Here is a 19,244-nt window from a genome sequence, read left to right as displayed (position 1 = left end):
TGCATTTTCGTTTTGAGTTTGAGGGAAGCCAATGCAAGCACAATTGGATGAAGACGTCACTGAAATAACGCAAGTCACTCAAACGAACATTTTTCCAATAAAGAAATAATTTCTCTTAAACTTTCCAATAATAATTTCGTTTTTCTGTTAGAATTTGTATAATGCTAATAACTAAATAAATAACAAATTAATTGTTTAGAAACTCAACGCGCCAAATGTTTAAATATAAGCAGTATTGCCAGACTGCTCAAAAATGGTCAGTACAATGTAAACAAAACATAAGCGTTACCATATTACGCATTCAACAAGGGCTGCAGTGTATGCCACTGCCAACATCTGTGTTGCCCTGACGCAAATTTTCGACTCACTTGAAGTTAGCGGCGCGTTGAAGTTTATATCGCCTATCGACATCAATGTGATTTCGCGCAATGTGACCGTTTAATACATTGGAGAGAAAGATTGTGTTATTAATAATAATTCCATTAATAAAGAACACCCCAAGTTATTATTTCAAACCTAAACAATAAAGAAAATAAACAATCACTTGCACCATTGAAAAATAATTTGTGAAAACTACTCCCATCTCTAGTAACTGTAATCAAGCGAATGAGTCTGAATTTAGTATATTTGATATTTTCATCGTAGCAAATTAGTATATTTTGTGCATGAAAGTTGCGGTCACGCTGGCAGCGAGAGAAAAATAAAAATTCCGCAACAACACAGAAATTAGAAGAAGTGTAGTGAAGAATTAAATCTAATTATAACAAGCGACGCGCAAGCATTAAGCACATACACAATACACACATATACGCATACTGGTCAGCATAGAAGGCCAGTTAATTAGTAGCAAAATACACAAAACTTAACGATTTTTGAAACAACACAAAAGCAAAACGGGCAGGGCAGCGACAGCGACATCAGCAGCAGCAGCGGCAGTGACAGAAGCAGCGACAGCGGCAGGTAGCAGGCAGCCCAAAACAGTTGCGTATGTGTGTGTGTTAAGTAAGGGGAGCGCGCGCGCGGTATGGGTTGAGGTGTATGTGCTACGTGTGTGTGTGTGAGTGTGTGTGCGCGTGTTGTGTTGTGTGTGTGCGAGTGTGTGATGCAAAGAACAACAACCACAACAACAACAAAGAGCGGGGTGTGTAACTAAAAGCAAAGAAGAATTACAGCACACAACAACGACAACAAAACACACTCGCCTACGTAATGGCCAATCAACTGGATGCCAATGTCAAGGACGATCTGAAAACGCAATTTGTAACGCGCGAGGGAACTTATCGCCTGTTAACGCTATCGGAGTACTCGCGTCCCAATCGTGTCGGCTACAGCAGCAATCAAAGCTCACCTCAGGTGCGCGTCTCGTTTGTAACGCTGCCCAATCCCAGCAGCGGCAGCAACAGCAAAACAAACAGCGAACATGCCGCAACGCCAGCAGCAACAACAACAGCAAACACAACAACCGGAACAACAACAACGAGTGATAAGCGATTGCAGTCAAATGGCGCAGCGACAACAACAGCAGCAACATCATCAACAACAACTACAACACCTGCTACACCAACATCAACAACAACAACAGCAGCAATCACATTAAATGGAGGCGGTGGCGGCGGAGATAGCTACAATGGCACCAGCACTGTGGACGCTCGCTTAGGCGGCGGCATCTCGATGCACTCGATGACCAACGGCGGCGTCCTCGATCAGAATGGCATGCTGACCAATCAGATCTATGGCGGCGATCGCATCTGCTTCAATTTCGGACGCGATCTTTACGTCTATGCGTTCCGTGGCATCAAAAAGGTAAGCTGCAAGAGAACAACTACTACTGGTTTGTGTCTTCGCTAAGCACTGGTTAATATGCTCGCTATTCCTTTTGATTAACTGTTTTCGACACAAATTTGTATTAATCTGGCTTGAGCCTTAGCTTTTCTCCTTTTTAAATAGTGTTAAATGATCGACTATCGTAAGAAATTGCATAAGAATTATGTATGTATAAAGTCTTTAATTTGTTGTTTATAACGAAGTCATAGTTTGACTTGCAGGCTAAACTGGTTTGTGTCTTCACTAAGCACTGGTTAAAATCCTCGCTATTCCATTTAATTAGCTGTTTTCGTCACAAAATTGTATAGACCCGGCTTAAGCCTCAGCCTTTCTCATCATAGTAAATCATCGACTATCCTAAAAAATTCCACAACATTTATGTATTAATGTCTGCGAGTTAGACTCGCAAGCTACAACTGGTTTATTTCTCCGTTAAGCACTGATTGATATGCATTATTTGTGCCTTGAGAGAAAAATACGCATTGTTGGCTCCATTCCTAGAACATTTAATCATTTTAAATAAGTTGTAGGAGAATTCCAGTTTCGTACCACTTTTCATTTGTTGTGTTCGTAGTTGTAGTTCTGGTTAAGTGAGTACAAAGGATTTTTATATAATTTTATATTTTTATTCATTTATTGTTATATATTGATACATATTGTCCTTTGTTTTCATATTATATTATATGATACATTCCTTAATACCTATAATAGAGAAAAATTAAAATACATATAACTATTCAGAGATTAACGATAGCTTTTTAACTGCATAGATTCGGGTATTTCAGAGCTGAGTACACCTGACTTCTTTCCTCTGTTGTTTTATCAGCTTGTTTGCTTGATAAGAGCGCCGCCATTCGCCATTCAAAATTGCAATTGCATTACAACAACATCATAATCATCATCGTCATCATCATCATGCCCACTGTTATCATTGTGCTCTTCACCCCCGCTTGGCAATTGTCAATTGCTCTAGTTAGTTAGTCTAACTAGAGAACTAGACATCTCCGATGTCTCAGCAGTATCCAGTTTTGCCCCTTTTTTTGCGCACATGCTGCTGTCCAAACACACAATCGCTTAATTTGTTCCAATTCTCGCAGTTGTTATTCTTTTTGTTGTTGTTGTTACTGTTGTTGATCAATTCGCTTGCTTAGCTTTTATTTAAATGTGTGTTTATTGCGCTCGAAGGCAGCTTTTTTCCACTGGAAATCATCCAGCGGCGTGATATACACTTTTTCTCAATACCCTTTCTTAAAGAAATTAAACTTTAATAAACAAACAAGATGAACAACAATCTTCATTAATATTCTGTTCTTCAAATAGTTTCAAATCTTTTTAACAATTAATCTTTTATAATATAAGAACCCGCACTAAACTGAATTTTAAGCAGAAATTTCCTTGATAAACATACTTTTATAAATACCCTTAGAGTATCTTTAAGTCATTGTTACACTGTGACATTAAGTTTCATGTTATCTATCCATCTATTTTCGTCTTTAGTTTGCTCCAGATAAAATGATGTTCATATTAATAAAATGACTAATCATTATATCTAGTTTTGCTAAATTCGTATGCGAAATGATAGTCTAATTAAATTAGATTCACCCGCAAGGGGTTTCACCTAAAAGCCGAGGTTATTCAGCGTATTCAAACTTCACTGCGATTGGATTTCCTATATTGTTTAATTATTAAAGTTTGACGCACAGATGTTTTGAATTGTTTTTCATTTGCACTAATCTTTTATGCATTTGTTTCGCGAATACAAAAACTGAAATAAGCCTTGAAAGTCTTGGCCAAAGCTGGCATAATTCGTGCTACAAGCTATTGGCATCATTCGCAGATCAGCTGCTCAGCAGAAATGTTCATGAACAAGCCGCTAATTTGCACAATGATGCCACAAGCAGTGTTAATTTGTTTGCATACCCTGTGCTCTAGAAAAGACGAACAAAGGGTAGACTAAACTGAGACCACATTAGAGCATTGGCAATGCTGACTGATTGGTAAGAGCTAGAAGGCTACAAACTTGAGTCAACATTGCGACTATGACTTAGCGTTGTAATAAAATATTTATTTTACTGCAAGTGACTCAAATCCAGACTTAAACTTGGCTATTTATATTGTTTTCATTGTTTACACTTTAATGACTAACAATTGTGTGGTATTGTGTGCATTTTTGCAGGGCACCGAGATGAGCAAGCCAATCGATAAGAAGTTCTACAAGGGCACAAATCCCAGCTGCCATGATTTCAATGCGAATGCCGCCACGCCCACCGGAGCACCGCTGCTGGTTGGCTTCACAACGGGACAAATTCAACTGGTCTCACCGCAGCAAGGGCCACGTGAGCTGCGCAAGCTGTTCAACGAGGAGGTAAAGTCACATCTCTAGTATATTCAATTTACTTGATATTAATGGTTCTTAAACTCCTTGACAGCGCCTGATCGACAAGACCAAAGTGACCTGCCTGAAATGGCTGCCGAATTCACCGCATTTGTTTCTCGCCTCGCACGCCTCCGGTCATCTCTATCTGTACAACGAGGAGTTGCCCTGTGCGGCCACAGCGCCCAGCTATCAACCGTTCAAGGTGGGCGATGGCTATACGATACTCACCTGCAAGTCCAAGTCGACACGTAATCCGCTCTACAAGTGGGTCTTTAGCACCGACAATTGTTGCATCAATGAGCTGTGCTTCTCGCCCTGCGGCTCCAATCTGGCGCTGGTCTCACAGGATGGCTTTCTCCGTGTCTTTCACTACGATACCATGGAGCTGCTGGGCATTGCTCGTTCCTATTTCGGTGGCTTCCTCTGCGTCTGCTGGTCGCCCGATGGCAAATACATTGTCGTTGGCGGCGAGGATGATCTGGTCACCGTGTGGTCACTGCACGAACGTCGTGTTGTCGCCCGGGGTCAAGGACATCGTTCGTGGGTCTCAGTGGTCGCTTTCGATCCGTACACAACGTCCTATACGAATTGGGATGGCGGTGATTTCAGCGATGATGAGAATCAACTCAACGAGTACACGGCATCGCGTGAGGAACGTTTCTCCGGCGACTCCACGGCCAATGGCGGTTTCGAGGGTTTCGACAAGAACTCGACGCCGTTGCATGCAACGCGAGCGCGTCCGCATTCGGCCTCATTTCGATCGGATGCCTCGTCGGCGGCGCTGGCGCCGGATAAGCTGGCCATCAGCTATCGCCTCGGTTCGGTGAGTCAGGATACGCAAATCTGCCTGTGGGACATCACGGAGGATGTGCTGCGACATCCGTTGGCGGCGATGCGACAGCGTGTGAACAGCACACAGCTGAACGATAGCAGTTTTCTCAATGGCGGCGTTGTCGATGCCGATGGCATCAAAGTGATACGACCCGTGGCCATGGGTCAGGCCAACAATTTCGCCGACTCGGGCAGCTGTAGTCCGATACGCGAGGCGGCGGGAGGCGTGGCGGCTGGCACAACCGCCGAGCACAGCAATAGCAGCTCGAGCAAATTCTCAACGGCCAACTGCACGATATCCTCGCAATCATCCAATGCCAATACACCGCCCGATGAATGCTGTGAAACGCAGGCGACGGACGGTGCAGTGAATACAGCGAACACAGCAGCAGCTGCGACGACAACAACAGCCAAAACGAATAGCAAAGCGGCGAGCAGCAATTCGTTAAAGTTTCCCAATTGCATGGTGGCCACCAAATCGGATAGCATCGATAGCAACAGCGGACAACAGCAGCAACAGCAGCGTGCGATGAGCAACTCGTATAACTCAACGTCCGGCTATAATAGCAAGAATTCCAATAGTTCCAACAAATCGAATTCGAATTCACATTCGGGCAGCGGCGGCAGCTTTAGCGCCTTCAATAGTCTCACACAACGGCTGTCGAACTTTAGTTTTCTGAGCAATTCGGAGAAGCGTTCGTCTGGTAGCATTGGCTACGATGGAACGACGGCGACAAATCATCGACAGCATCGCAAAGCCATGAGCATGCTAAAGAGCTATAATCAACATAATCACAACAACAGCAGCAGCAATCACAATAACAATCGCAGCAGCAACACCACCAATAACTTTGCACACTCCACCACCGTGGAGTCATCGACATCGGGCACAGGGACCGGGATGGGAAGCAGTGCGACAGCGAATAGTTTTGGCTCCTTGAAGCTGAGCAAATCGTCGCACAATTCATCGCTGGCCACGGCGGGACAATCGTCGACCAGTGTCGGAAGCTATGATCCCATGAAGCTCATAGGGACACCAGCGTGTCCGCGTTTCGAGGAATGTCCGCTGCTGGAGCCGCTGGTGTGCAAGAAGATTGCTCATGAGCGTCTAACGGCGTTGATATTTCGTGAGGATTGCTTTTTGACGGCATGCCAGGATGGCTTTATCTACACATGGGCGCGACCTGGCCACACAACGGTGAGTCTGTGAAATATGCTTCCATTTAATGGGTACATTCTAAAAGTTGTTTCTCTTTTTATTTATAGCACGTTGCTCAGCACTTGTCGCCCAGTCAAACAGCGCCTCCGGGCGGCACGGTAATATAGTTCGATAAAATGAATGCGGTCAACTATCAGCGTAATCTTGTCAAGCAGCAGGAGGCGGCGCAGTCGGTGATTTAGGTTAGAATGCTAGCGATTGATTTCTTAAATAATTTCCTGTTTTAGAGACAACACAATACACGATGTTTTCTTTTTGATTGATTATTGTTTTCCCCTCTCTCTCTGTTTGTTGCGACCTTTTTGTAATTCCACTCGTAAATGAAAGAAAAAGAATATTCATAAAGCAAAAGAAAATAAAAACAAAAAATCAACATAAATTATATAAATAACAAGAAAATATTATACGAGATATAGTTGTGTAAAACATAACTACGATTTATATATATGTATATGCAACAACAGCAACAGGCAACAGAACAAACATTTATATATGAATACAATTGAAAAGATATATATATATATATAAATTGATCTATATATATATACATGAATATATATTTAAATTTGGATTATTATTAGTTGTAAATGTATTATTTTTAATACGTGGAATTTGTTGAAAACAAAGCAAAGCATGTTTATAACTATTTACTAAGCGCTAGCATAATACACACAGAATACACACATTATAATTATAATAATAAAAAGCAAAAAACAACAACAACAACTACACACACCACACACATTTTGCATTAGTCAACAATGATGAAATTAAAATTGATGAAACGACAAACCCGACAAACAAACAAAAAAAATAATGAAATTGAAGCTAAGCTAGCGAAAGAAATATTTGTATGCGAAACTTTTTCACACATTTGTGCTATAGTACTGAGTTGCAATTGAGGCCCCCAAACAAAAAAACTAAACGAACTACTTATACTAACTATATAAACTAATTAGTATTGCATTATGACTAAATAAAGAAGAAGGAAACGCAAAGAAAAGAATAGAAACGAGCGAATAACGTAAACGAAAACTAATACCTAAAATGTAGGGCAACTGTTATCGTTATTATCATTATGGATTATGATTATTATTATGGATTATTCTTATTACTACTTATTATGATTATTTTTCACGCTATATTTCGAGAGAGAAGAACTCTCTCTCAGCCTCACACACAAGCATAATAAAAACACACACACACACATCCGATACACCCAACAAATTAGACTAAAATGCAAAACAGGAAACAAACAAATATAAATTAAATATTTCATACCGAACCTATATTTTATAAAATGCAAGTCGGTTACGTGCGTGCGAAAGAAACTAGTGACAAATTTGAAGAAAGATCGAATGAGAAACGTAGCCAATAAGTTGAAATAAAACAAAAAAAAAAGGAAAAGGCATGCAAACAAAACAAACAACCAACCAAACAAACAACACGTTACAGTAATGAGACTAAAACAAATTTCAATAAAAACTATATACTATTTGAAAAAAGACAAAAAATCAATGAAAAAAAAAACATACACAAAGCTTGTTTTACTGCCCGCTGAATTTATACAATTTATAGTTTTTTATTTCTCAAGCCTTTGTTTTATTTATAAAATGTGTGTTTCTTATTAAGTTTTTTTTTTTCTTTTTAACAAAAATATTTTATGCTTCATTTCCGCGTAATCTCACAATTGGAATTCGTATTTTTGACCACTAAGATTTAACATTTTTTGGAAATGGGTTTTGGAAACATTTAACACATCGATTTTGGGAAGTATATCGCTAAATATATATATATTTACGGATTAGCTGTTTATATGTAACATATATCATTTGCCCCAGCGGTTGTTAATTCAATGAGTTTCGCCAAAAAAATATTACACTAAGGATTTCGTTTTCTTGTTTTCTTAGAGCGCCTTCAGCGCCGCCAATGCATCCGCCGCAATGGGCAGATACAAGTGCTTGGAGAGCAGGAAGGTAAACAGTACTTGGCCGGCAACCACAATGAATAGGAAATACAGCTTTCGCTTCCGTCCGCCGCTATAATCGAATTGCTGCGGATTCCCATAAGGATCGTAGTTGATGCCACCGCTGGGAGCTGCTGGCGAATTGTCCTGCAACAGCTTTGTGCGTAGCGTGCGCAGCTGCAAATAAACATGAATTTAAAAACGATATTCTAAACATATGGTTCATCAAATGCTCACCAGAAAGAAGCCAAAGGCGATGCTGGTATACGCTAATGCTATATAATAACCAGATCTGAAGAAGAGCGTGCTCAGCAGCAGACAGACAACGATATTGACGTATTTATAGCCCGTAAATGCAATCAAATCCAATGTCTTAAGACTCGTCTTCACATTCATCACATACAACGATATCGAGTAGACGACAAGTTCAAAAATGCTGTAGGCCAAAGCACTGGAGGCCTGGATGCCCAACTGTTCGGGTGAGAAGCGATTCTGCATGCCCAACAGCAGACCGGCAACAATGACATAAGTAATATAGCCCATCGTCGGTATATAGAGATCGGGTGCATTAATATCATAGCGTGGCTGCACTGGATGCTCCTGATCATACTTCAAAGACCAGTCCTGTAAAAGAATTGTACATAAACTGTTAATATGGAGCGAGATTTCAAAAAGCTGTTAGCTTAACAGCACTGTGTAAGTGAACATTTCGTTAACCCTGAGTCCAATCAGACAATTGTTTATATGGTTGGAAAAGTACATATGCTGTTAACTTAACAGCGACATTCCAATTAGATACTCATTGTCACTTTTGGTACATTTTGTACTGCAATGGGTACATTTTCGGTTACCCGGTACTTTTGTGTTACAACTGGTACATTTCTGATTACTTCTGGTACATTGTACCATTTAAGAAAAATGTACCCAGTGCTGACTATCTTCTATGTTTATCTCTTTATGCTCACCCTGTGTATAAAGGGAAAGAAGAGCAATCGCAGCTTCCGACCCACATAAGCATTGTCCACAGCAAAATAGTACTTTAGCTTTGCCACTGGAACCCATTTCTCGAACTGATTCTCCACCAGTTGCTTGCCTTGATCCGCCAGCCGTTGACCATATTGCATGGCCATGTCCTGCACAATTGGCTGCTGCAACATGGCAAACTGTGGATATTGACCAGGAGCTGCTGCTCCAGCAGCGTTTGGTGGTGCTACTCCATAAGGTGTTGGCTGCTGAGGAACACCGTACGAAGCTGATGGTTGCGCTCCTGGAACTTGTGCCTGCGGCGCTGCTGTGTAGCCAAAGTTTTGTGGCTGTGTTGGGGCAGCTGCTGCTTGTGGTGCCATCGTAGGAACAGCATTATAGCCACCATAGCTGTTGGTTTGAGGCGCCGGTCCGCCGTACAAATTGGGATCGAACATTGTGGGTGCAGCTGTGGGTTGCATGAAAGCGGAACCGGTGGGCATCGGTGCAGATGGCCCCATGGCATTGACATCGCTGACACGCTTAATGGGACGCGCTCGGCCGCCGCCTTGTGCTATTTTTATTGAAATAAATAAATTATAGAAAAGTTTGCAAGGCAAACAAGAAGCAAAAAGACTGCGGGAAGGGGAAAAGTGTTAGGAAAGCTACAGACGCAAACGAAACGATAACATATAACGCAAAACATACATACAATTAAGAGAGTAGGGCTATAAAGAAACAAATTGAATGAACTTAAAACAGCTGCAGCCGCTTTCTGAGTTTTCCAGCAATGGCGGCAACAACAAAAATCGGAAGACTGCAGAAGCTGCCTTCGTGGTTAAAAGAAAATACTTGCGTTGCCCGTAGCTTTGTCCTTACAATTTTCCCACTTACGATTCCTCATACCCGCGTTTGGATTGTAGTTCATCTTGGCCTTGTCTTCGCTCCGCTTTTTTCTTTCTTAGTGGTTTATTTTAATCGAATTTAGCCCTGTGTTATTCTATTTTAAATATCAGCAACACTTTGGTTTATTACACATCACCATTGCCGATCCCAGTGTGACCGCCAGTTCACTTTTCAAAATTTACAATTTTAACGTGACAAATATACTACAGTCATGTTTGTGTTTTCGCAATTCCGTGTCACGAAATAGCTATTGTGAAATAATATGATAAGCGTGTTATTTTTATATTATTTGTATTTATTTAAATTAATTAATATTAATAGTTAACGATGTCATGTCATCACCATTAAAAAAAAATATTTTGGCAACCCTATACATGAGCCGCTGACAACTATTATTGCCTATCGCGTTGCCAATTATGTTTGTATTTTGATTCAAAATTTCTGAATAATAATCATTTTTTATAGCCTATTAAAACTAAGAGTTGTTCGTCTTCGACCAAGTCCAATAGGGGTCTTACAGCACGGGTTTTTATTATTACTATTTTTTTTAAATTTCTTAATTATGCAGTATATTAGCATATTCTCAGTTGTAAGCTACGGTCACACCGCGCGGCTTGCACATATCGGTGGCTTGATATTTATTTTTGTTGAAGTTTGTGTGCTTAGTTTTTGTTTTTATTTAATTCAACCATAAGTTTAAAGTGCGTAATTACTGTTTAATACACAACTGGTTAGTAGTGTTCCATAATTACTTTGGATTTTAATTGAAGACTGTGTGTTTAAAGCCAAATGAGAACTGAAAAATTCGAGGCTCTAAATTTAAGGTGTGGTTTGATGTTAGGTGTTTGACTAAGCGCAGCTTTTTTTCCAATTGGGCGCTGGTCAAGTGTAATTAATATGTGAATTATAATTAATTGATACATAAATGAAACGGTTATTAAGAAATTGAATCCAATATAAAGGGTAGTTTGTTTAATTTAAATAAGTGCATTGTTTAAATTGCGCTTTAGACCACGCCTAGTGTAGCACACACACACATACACATACTCAGTTCCACACGTACGCAAACACATAGCACACCTTCACATTAATCTGTGTATGTGTGGGTCTGCTGACTAACCGACTCATCTTTAAGATTTGTTTATGCTAAACATTTTTAAACAACTAAATCACATATTAGCAAAATAAACATTCTACGGTATTGTGCTTTATTTATAGATTTTCCATCCACAAGCAGAAAATGTGCCTTTAGTCATCATCAAGCAGTCAAACATGAAACTAAACCAAGTCACGATGTCAGCTCATCATCACTATGGGTTAATGATCGTTACATTGCTGTTGTTGTTGGCAACCGCGACCAAAGCACAACTTCCTTTAAACGACCTGCAACAACAACAACTACAGCAACAACAACAGCAAGCAGGGTTGCCACAGCCACAGGTGCAAGACCCACAAACATATCAACCCAGTTACAATAAGGACTACTCGCCACGCTATAACCCTTTGTACACGGGACAACAACAGAATCCCGAAAACGTTTTATACGATAATCCTCTGCAGGATTACAATAATCAACCGGGGAGTCCCAATTATGTAGGAGGCAGCAACATTGGCGGCGTTAATCAACAAAATTATAACAATAATAATTTCAATAACTTGGGCGTTGGCGGCGCCAATGTGGCCGGACCAGGCAACTTGGGTGGCAATCTGGGTCCCCAATACGATCCCTTCAATCGCAACACCATCACCAACAGCAACAACAATAATGCCGGACTCGGATATCGTGATATCTTCACCGATGAGGATAACTTTTGTCCCGAATATTGGGTGTCGCATCGTCAGACTTGCTATCGCTTTATACGTTCCCCCAAACGCAACTGGGCGGAGGCCAGGAAGATTTGCAAAGCGTACACGGCGGACTTGATCAATGTGGACAATGTGGAGAAGCATGCGTTCATCTTAAAGAATCTCATATTGCAGAATCAGCGTCAGAATCGCTTTTTCATCTCGGCGCGTCAAACGGGACCGCAGAATTGGGTGAATGATGACAACACTCAGTTGGTGCACATCGAGGATTCGTTTGCCTTTGATGAGCAACAGGCACTGGAGAATGAGGATCTGATTGACAATCGTTTTTTGGTCCAGAGCAATCGCAACTTTAATCCTAACGCCGCCAATCAATACTACAACACAATGACGGGCACAACTAACATCAATCAGCGCAATCAGAACAATTTGCGGGGATATTTCGGTAAGTATTTCAGGAGCTCTAATGAAAAGCCCGTTAAGGAACAGTTTTGCAGTTTAACCTTCTTAGCTTTTAAAGTTTTTTTTTACAATATAACCAATATTTTTATAATATTCATATTTCTTACTAAATTCTTTTTTTCTGCAGGACCCAATCAACCTTATGGCGACAATGGCTATGTGCGCGATCGTGTTGTTTACGCTTACTCACGCAAAAACGATCGCTGGATGTTTATGCCTGCCTATGAAATCGAATTGAATCTTTTCATCTGCGAATCCAAGGCTCTATACAATCCCGACAATGTGCACATCAAGCTGGACGACAAGCGACCCTATGACTATGGCATGGATATACGTGACTATGAGCGTGTTCCACGTGGACCGTTCTTTGTCCGACAGCCCAATGACACCACCTATGATGTGAACAAGAATCGATTGATCGATGATGTCTCGCTGCGTTGTTTGGCTGGTGGTTTTCCAACGCCCACTTACGAATGGTATCGCGAGGTTTATATCAACGACACACTCGAATATCATCGCATCGATCCGCTAACGAATGATCGTTATACCATCTCGGGAGGCAATCTCATCATCTACAAACCCAGTCAGGCTCTTGATCAGGGTTCGTATCATTGTGTGGCTGCAAACAAATTTGGAAGTGTGCGTTCGGAGAGCGCAAATCTCAATTTCGGCTTCATTATGGAGTTTAATCTGAAGCGTTCAGCGGAGACCAGCGAAATGAACTGGGGCAAGGCGATCTTCTGTGATCCTCCACAACATTATCCTGCCATTAAATTCTACTGGGCACGCGACTATTTCCCTAACTTTGTGGAGGAGGATCAACGTGTTTTCGTCTCATACGATGGTGCGCTATACTTCTCGTTCATTGAGACCGTAGACCGTGCCAATTATTCGTGTACTGTGCAAACAATTGTCTCGGATACGGGCCGCAATGGACCATTCTTCCCGTTGCGTGTCACACCCAACAGCAACTATCAAGCGCTGATCTTTGCCAACACCTTCCCCAAGGTCTTCCCCGAGGCCCCGGTTGCTGGCGAAGATATACGCTTGGAGTGCATGGCTTTTGGCTATCCGATACCATCGTATAATTGGACTCGAAATGGACAAACACTGCAGCGGAATGCTTACATAACGAGCTACGGTCGTGTGCTGGTCATCAGGAATGCTACAACCAATGATAATGGTCAATATACTTGCAGCATCACAAATCCACGCACCTCGCTCTCGAAATCGGTGTTTATCAATATACAAATGAAACCCGAGTTTACCATTCCACTAAAGGATATGATTAAGGATTACAATAGCGATGTGACATTCATTTGCGAATCGTTTGCCATTCCCGATGCCAATTATACGTGGTATAAGAACGCCGAGCGTTTGGATCCTTTAACAGTCAATCGAGATCGTTATGTAATACAAGACAATGTGTTGACGATAAAGTTCCTAGAGAAGGACAAGGATGAAGGCATGTATCAATGCGGTGCACAGAATCAATTGAAGACATCCTTCTCCTCGGCCCAGCTACGTGTGCTCTCCATGAAGCCATCGTTCAAGAAGTATCCACTCGAATCAGAAATCTATGGTGTGTACAATGGCAATACAACTATTGTGTGCAATCCAGAGGCAGCGCCTCGTCCCAAGTTCCAATGGAAGAAGGATGGTCAGGTGATAGGTTCCGGCGGACATCGTCGCATCCTCCCCAGTGGCACTTTAATCATCGCTCCTACTTCTCGAGATGATGAGGGATTGTATTCATGCATTGCGTCCAATCAGGCGGGTACCGATGAATCTCATGCTCGTGTTATTGTGCTGCGTAAGTCAAGAAATCAATTTTACTTAAGTACACTCCTTTAATGTATAATTTTTTACAGAGGAAATTCGCTTTGTACGTACGCCACCGCAGCGCATCGTATCCCGAGAGCACGATATCATTTATCTGCACTGCGAAGCCGCCTTTGATGAGCTGCTGGACATTGCCTACGTTTGGAAGCACAATGGCGCAAAACTGCGCAACGATCACGATGGCACTCAGCGCATTGTAAGCTCAACAAATACACCAAAATCAATATGAAACTATAGCATATGTTCTCTTTACAGATCGTGGACTGGAACAGCTTGACGGTGCACAACATAACGATGCGCGATGCTGGAGATTACGAGTGCGTTGTGCAGTCGGCTGTTAATGAGATTAGCACCAAGACCAATGTGATTATTGAGGGTGCGCCTGGTGCACCGGGAGGTGTGCAAGTGATTGAGATTGGCAAGACTAAAGCCATCATTGAGTGGGTAGATGGCGTCAACAACGGACGTCCCATACGCTATTACAACATCTTGGGACGCACCAATTGGAATCGCACCTGGGTGAATGTTTCCACGCATGTGCAGGCACGTGAAGTGGATCGTTATACATCTCGCCAGCAGGCTGAGGTCACCAATTTGACTCCCTGGTCATCATATGAGTTTAGCGTGACTGCTGTTAATGATCTGGGCATCGGCACGCCATCAGCACCATCACCTATCTACAGTACCCACTCTGATAAGCCGTATATTGCACCACGTAATGTGGGTGGTGGCGGTGGCAAGATTGGCGATCTGACGATTACATGGCAACCGCTATTGCCTGAGCAACAGCACAGTCATGGCATACATTACAAGGTGTTCTGGAAGCTCAAAGGCAGCTTGGAATGGGCAAGCGATATCATTAAAAAGCAGGAGAACATTGGCATTGCCGTCGTCAATATTCCGCTCAACAATTACTACACCGAGTACGAGGTGAAAGTGCAGGCGATCAATGACATTGGAAAGGGACCGGAAAGCGAAACGGTTGTTATACACTCGGCAGAGGATATGCCACAGGTGGCCCCACAGAAACCCTTCGCATTGGCCTACAATTCCACCTGCTTCAATGTCACTTGGAATCCCATTGACATGTCACGCGAGAATATTCGCGGCAAGCTGATTGGACATAGGGTAAATAATTTAGATTATCCAATCCTCAATGAATCATTAATTTATTTATTTTCTATTTTAGTTGAAGTACTGGAAGACGGAGCATCAGGAGGAAGATGCCGTCTACTATCTATCGCGTACCACACGCAATTGGGCGTTGATTGTGGGTCTGCAGCCGGACACATATTACTTTGTTAAGGTCATGGCATACAATGCAGCCGGCGAAGGTCCCGAAAGCGAACGTTTCGAAGGTAATAACAATATACAAAGTAAATTGAAATGAGACAGACTTTTAACATTGCCGATACTCATTGCAGAACGCACATATCGCAAGGCGCCACAGAAGCCGCCGTCTTCCGTGCATGTCTATGGCATCAATCCATCCACTGTGCGTGTCGTGTGGCGTTACGTTTCCCCCGCACAGGATGAGGAGCCCATTGAGGGCTATAAGGTAAGTCACTATTTTACTTTAAAAGTTAAGCAGCTCGATCAACTTCAATCATTCGTTTTAGGTACGCATTTGGGAGACGGATCAGAATATGATCACTGCCAACAACACCATTGTGCCCATTGGCGAGAAACTCGAGAAATACATCAACACTTTAACGCCCGGCAAAAGCTACAACATGCGTGTACTGGCCTTCAGCAATGGTGGTGATGGTCGCATGTCCAGTCCAACGTTACGCTTCCAAATGGGTAGGACAGCTCGCAATGCAGCTAATACACGATACGCCCATAACATCAACACAGCGCTGATATTGAGTGTCTTGTTGTTTATCACCACCTTTTTATATACCAACAATTAGACAACTGCAAAAATAGCCATTTAAGATTATAACAAACCGTCCGAGAGAGTTGCAAAGCGCACACGCTTTACAAATCATAAACACACAAACTTAAGAGTCTCGTTTAGATTTAAATCAACAAACATTCCGTCTATATATGTATACTAGTACAGTAACCTCAGCGAATTGAGCATATGCAATACAATTTAAAGAAAAGAAACAAAAATCAGAGATAAGAAAGTGACCTTATATACATCTAAGTAGAGCATATGAATTTTGATAGAAATGAAATCACAATTTTTTATAGATATTTTTCGACCATTATATATACATGATATATGTTTTTTCTTTTGATTTAACAACGAACGAATATTGTATATTAGCATAAGCAAAAAAAGTGAGCAGCTACCTATTGCATATAACATTTTCAGTTGTCTTTCGTCCTAATTTTATGCGTCTTTCTGTAAGTACATACCAAAAATGTACAATGTATTAAATGTTTAATTTGTAAACTTATACAAATCTTTTAAAATTTACTCTTAAATAAAAGACGACAAAAAATTATTGAAAAATTATTATTATTAAGTTGCATTGCATTTTCATTTACCGGCACATTGAATATGTAGAATGGGTGGAGTCCCCTTAAATCGTTAGAATTTCAAATATTTAAATGCGCAGTGCTGCTAGCCGTTGTGTTATCGATAACTTATCGAGCGAAGCAACACTAAAAGCTTAAACAGCTGTTTGCATACGGCTGCCATATGTACTTATGCATGTATATACGACATTCATTGTACATAAGTGTATGCGGAGAAACGAAATTGGAGGATGGCTCATAAGGAAAATTGAGTGAAAACGAAAAGTAGCAAGTGATTAGAATATACAAATAGTAGATAACCCACCCAAGCCCCAAGCACACGGCAAACGCTTGGAGCAGTCGCTACAACAACGCACACAAACAAACCAAAACAATAGCGAACGCTGCTCTCTGCTGCTTTGCTGCTGCTGGGGAATGGAAATGGCTGAGTCAAACGGTCCAACGACATCAACAACAACCAGTAACATCAACAATCATTCAAAATATACGCGATACACGGAACTACGACGCGTGGAGGACAACGACATCTACAAATTGGCCACCATACTCGATCGACACGATTGCTGGCGCAAGTTAATGTCCAAAATACCCAAACAATTGGATGCCACCGAATGTAGTGCCCCTGGAGTTTTAAATTTCAAGGAAATTGCCACTCGAGTGGGTTACAAATACAACGAACATCAGATCAATTTGATTGCGTCGGAGCATGTGGATCGTGGACAGAGTATATCACAGATTATGATCGATGAGTGGAAGACATCGGGCAAACAATGGGAACGACCCACAGTGGGAGTGTTATTGCAATTGCTAATACACGCCGAAATCTACAGTGCAGCTGACTATGTGGCCAACAATTTCCTAAGCGGTAAGCTTGTCAGATATCTATCGAACTTCCAATTAAACCTTTTCTTGTCTCTTGCAGAGCTAAACCCAGAACGTCCCGCTGACGGTCCTGCGGCATTTGTGCAATTCAACACCGAGTTGAGCGAGGAGATGGATGTGGATGAGAGCAGCAGCTTTCAGCCAGACACCTCCGAGCTAAATGCGGGACAAGCTCAGGCGCGTGGCACGCACATGAATGTGGATTTCTATGAGAAGCATATGGTGCGACGTGATAAAAGTATGCCACAGCCAGAGCAGGCGATTGCTGTTGCTGCTGCTGCTGAAACGCGACCACAGCGTCCACCGCGCGGACGTCAACGTACAACGACAACCAACAGCAATGCCACCAGCAACAACACCACCAGCAATGCCGCAACTAGCCAAGCAATCGAGTCCAATATACCCTTTCTATCAATGCTTAATGCAAGCAGCAACGATGAAACGTCTACTCCGCACAGTTCGGCACAAATTGCCGCATTGCCTCAAAGTAATATACCCAATCTATCGCTTCTTAATGGCAGCTCCGAGACATTGTCAACTGAGTTGGCGACCAGCACAAACTCAACGACATCCACCACAGCCTCAGCAAGAACGGAGACTGGGGCGATGAATGGCAGCTCAAATGTACCAATGATAACGCTTCTACTAGAACATCAAAGAGGGGAGATAAGCTCTACAATTAATGCGAGCACAACAGCAATAGGAACAGCAACAGCAACAACATCAGCAACTGTTGCTGATTTGAGCTACAACAATTTGCCAGCAATAAGTGCGTTGAATTTGAATGCTGCCAGTGGCAGCAGCAGCAGCAGCAAAAACATTCCAAACGGAACAGTATCGCATAATGATGATGATAACAGCAGCGGCACGAGCAGTTTAAGCAATGATGACGACGACGACGATGATGATAATGACGAGGATGTTGATGTGGATGACGAAGAGGCGGATGTGTCATTGCCCAATTTGAGTAATTCAGAGCATCAGACATCGAACAATGATTCGAGTCTGACAACGGTTACTGGGACAAGCGGTGACAATAGCTTTGAGATGATCAACGATTCCAGTTCAGCGTCCAACGATGATGACAACGCCCACAACATTCCAAATGTGAGTGAACTGCAGAAAAAGTAAAAAATATGATCGACCGTCCATGACTTTCTGCAAATCACATGAAATATATAACATACATTCCATAATGTGTGTTTGGTTTGTAATATTGAACTAAACTATATATACTATATATAGAGCAACATGTACATACACATATAAGATATACAAAAAAAATGAAAACGAAAAAAAAACAGAACTTAACGCAAGTTGTTAACAGACTTAATTTAACATATCAAGCTAACTCACGACAACACTCAGATATACATATATATATAGCGTATATATGTGTAGCTTCCATGACAGCCAATTGAAATATGTATTTTTTTCATTTGAGGCAAGAGATTATATGTTTTTTTATTTGTATAGTTTTTTGTTTGGTTTCAGGTATTCTTTTTGTAATCAATCCATAGCACAAATCAAAGCAACCAATTTTTGTATTAAAAGAAAACTATTTTACAAAACAAATACAGATTTAATACGTGAACAACGAAAATGGATTTTTTTGACAATTTTATCAATTGCGTACTGAATGTGGCAATTGTTGTGCTGGGTATTAAGTTAAGTAA

At 41.6% G+C, this 19,244-nt stretch overlaps 4 protein-coding genes across 6 annotated transcripts; 3 read left to right on the top strand and 1 right to left on the bottom strand.

Annotated features, from left to right (window-relative positions):
* The first annotated feature begins 682 nt into the window (after positions 1–682).
* Positions 683–7,045, top strand: LOC117574676 (WD repeat-containing protein 20). The gene is made up of 4 exons (XM_034258582.2): positions 683–1,803; positions 4,001–4,189; positions 4,254–6,230; positions 6,299–7,045. The coding sequence occupies exons 1-4, from the start codon at positions 1,210–1,212 to the stop codon at positions 6,356–6,358; spliced, it is 2,820 nt and encodes a 939-aa protein (XP_034114473.1). The 5' UTR covers positions 683–1,209; the 3' UTR covers positions 6,359–7,045.
* A 768-nt stretch (positions 7,046–7,813) lies between these two features.
* Positions 7,814–10,257, bottom strand: LOC117575386 (protein YIF1B-A). Of its 3 annotated transcripts, none has more exons than XM_034259560.2 (4): positions 10,060–10,257; positions 9,183–9,754; positions 8,455–8,841; positions 7,814–8,394 (listed from the first exon to the last, which is right to left on the bottom strand). In XM_034259560.2, exons 1-4 carry the CDS (start codon positions 10,106–10,108, stop codon positions 8,158–8,160), a joined length of 1,245 nt encoding a protein of 414 aa, XP_034115451.1. In that variant the 5' UTR covers positions 10,109–10,257; the 3' UTR covers positions 7,814–8,157. The 3 variants fall into 3 exon arrangements, with proteins under 3 accessions (XP_034115451.1, XP_034115452.1, XP_034115453.1); XM_034259561.2 differs by having other exon boundaries at positions 10,075–10,257; XM_034259562.2 differs by having other exon boundaries at positions 10,087–10,256.
* A 428-nt stretch (positions 10,258–10,685) lies between these two features.
* LOC117574122 (contactin) lies at positions 10,686–16,673 on the top strand. Its single transcript, XM_034257775.2, has 8 exons — positions 10,686–10,816; positions 11,305–12,337; positions 12,482–14,167; positions 14,226–14,392; positions 14,452–15,324; positions 15,386–15,554; positions 15,621–15,754; positions 15,816–16,673. The coding sequence occupies exons 2-8, from the start codon at positions 11,359–11,361 to the stop codon at positions 16,107–16,109; spliced, it is 4,302 nt and encodes a 1,433-aa protein (XP_034113666.1). The 5' UTR covers positions 10,686–10,816; positions 11,305–11,358; the 3' UTR covers positions 16,110–16,673.
* A 163-nt stretch (positions 16,674–16,836) lies between these two features.
* On the top strand, positions 16,837–18,729 carry LOC117573487 (protein Tube). Its single transcript, XM_034256714.2, has 2 exons — positions 16,837–17,551; positions 17,609–18,729. The coding sequence occupies exons 1-2, from the start codon at positions 17,101–17,103 to the stop codon at positions 18,697–18,699; spliced, it is 1,542 nt and encodes a 513-aa protein (XP_034112605.1). The 5' UTR covers positions 16,837–17,100; the 3' UTR covers positions 18,700–18,729.
* Positions 18,730–19,244: the final 515 nt, after the last annotated feature.

This window comes from Drosophila albomicans, chromosome 2R (genome assembly GCF_009650485.2).
Source record: "Drosophila albomicans strain 15112-1751.03 chromosome 2R, ASM965048v2, whole genome shotgun sequence".
In the NCBI taxonomy this organism is placed as follows: Eukaryota; Metazoa; Arthropoda; class Insecta; order Diptera; family Drosophilidae; genus Drosophila; species Drosophila albomicans.
Note: the sequence above shows the minus strand (reverse complement) of the source record. Positions and strands in the feature narration are given on the sequence as shown.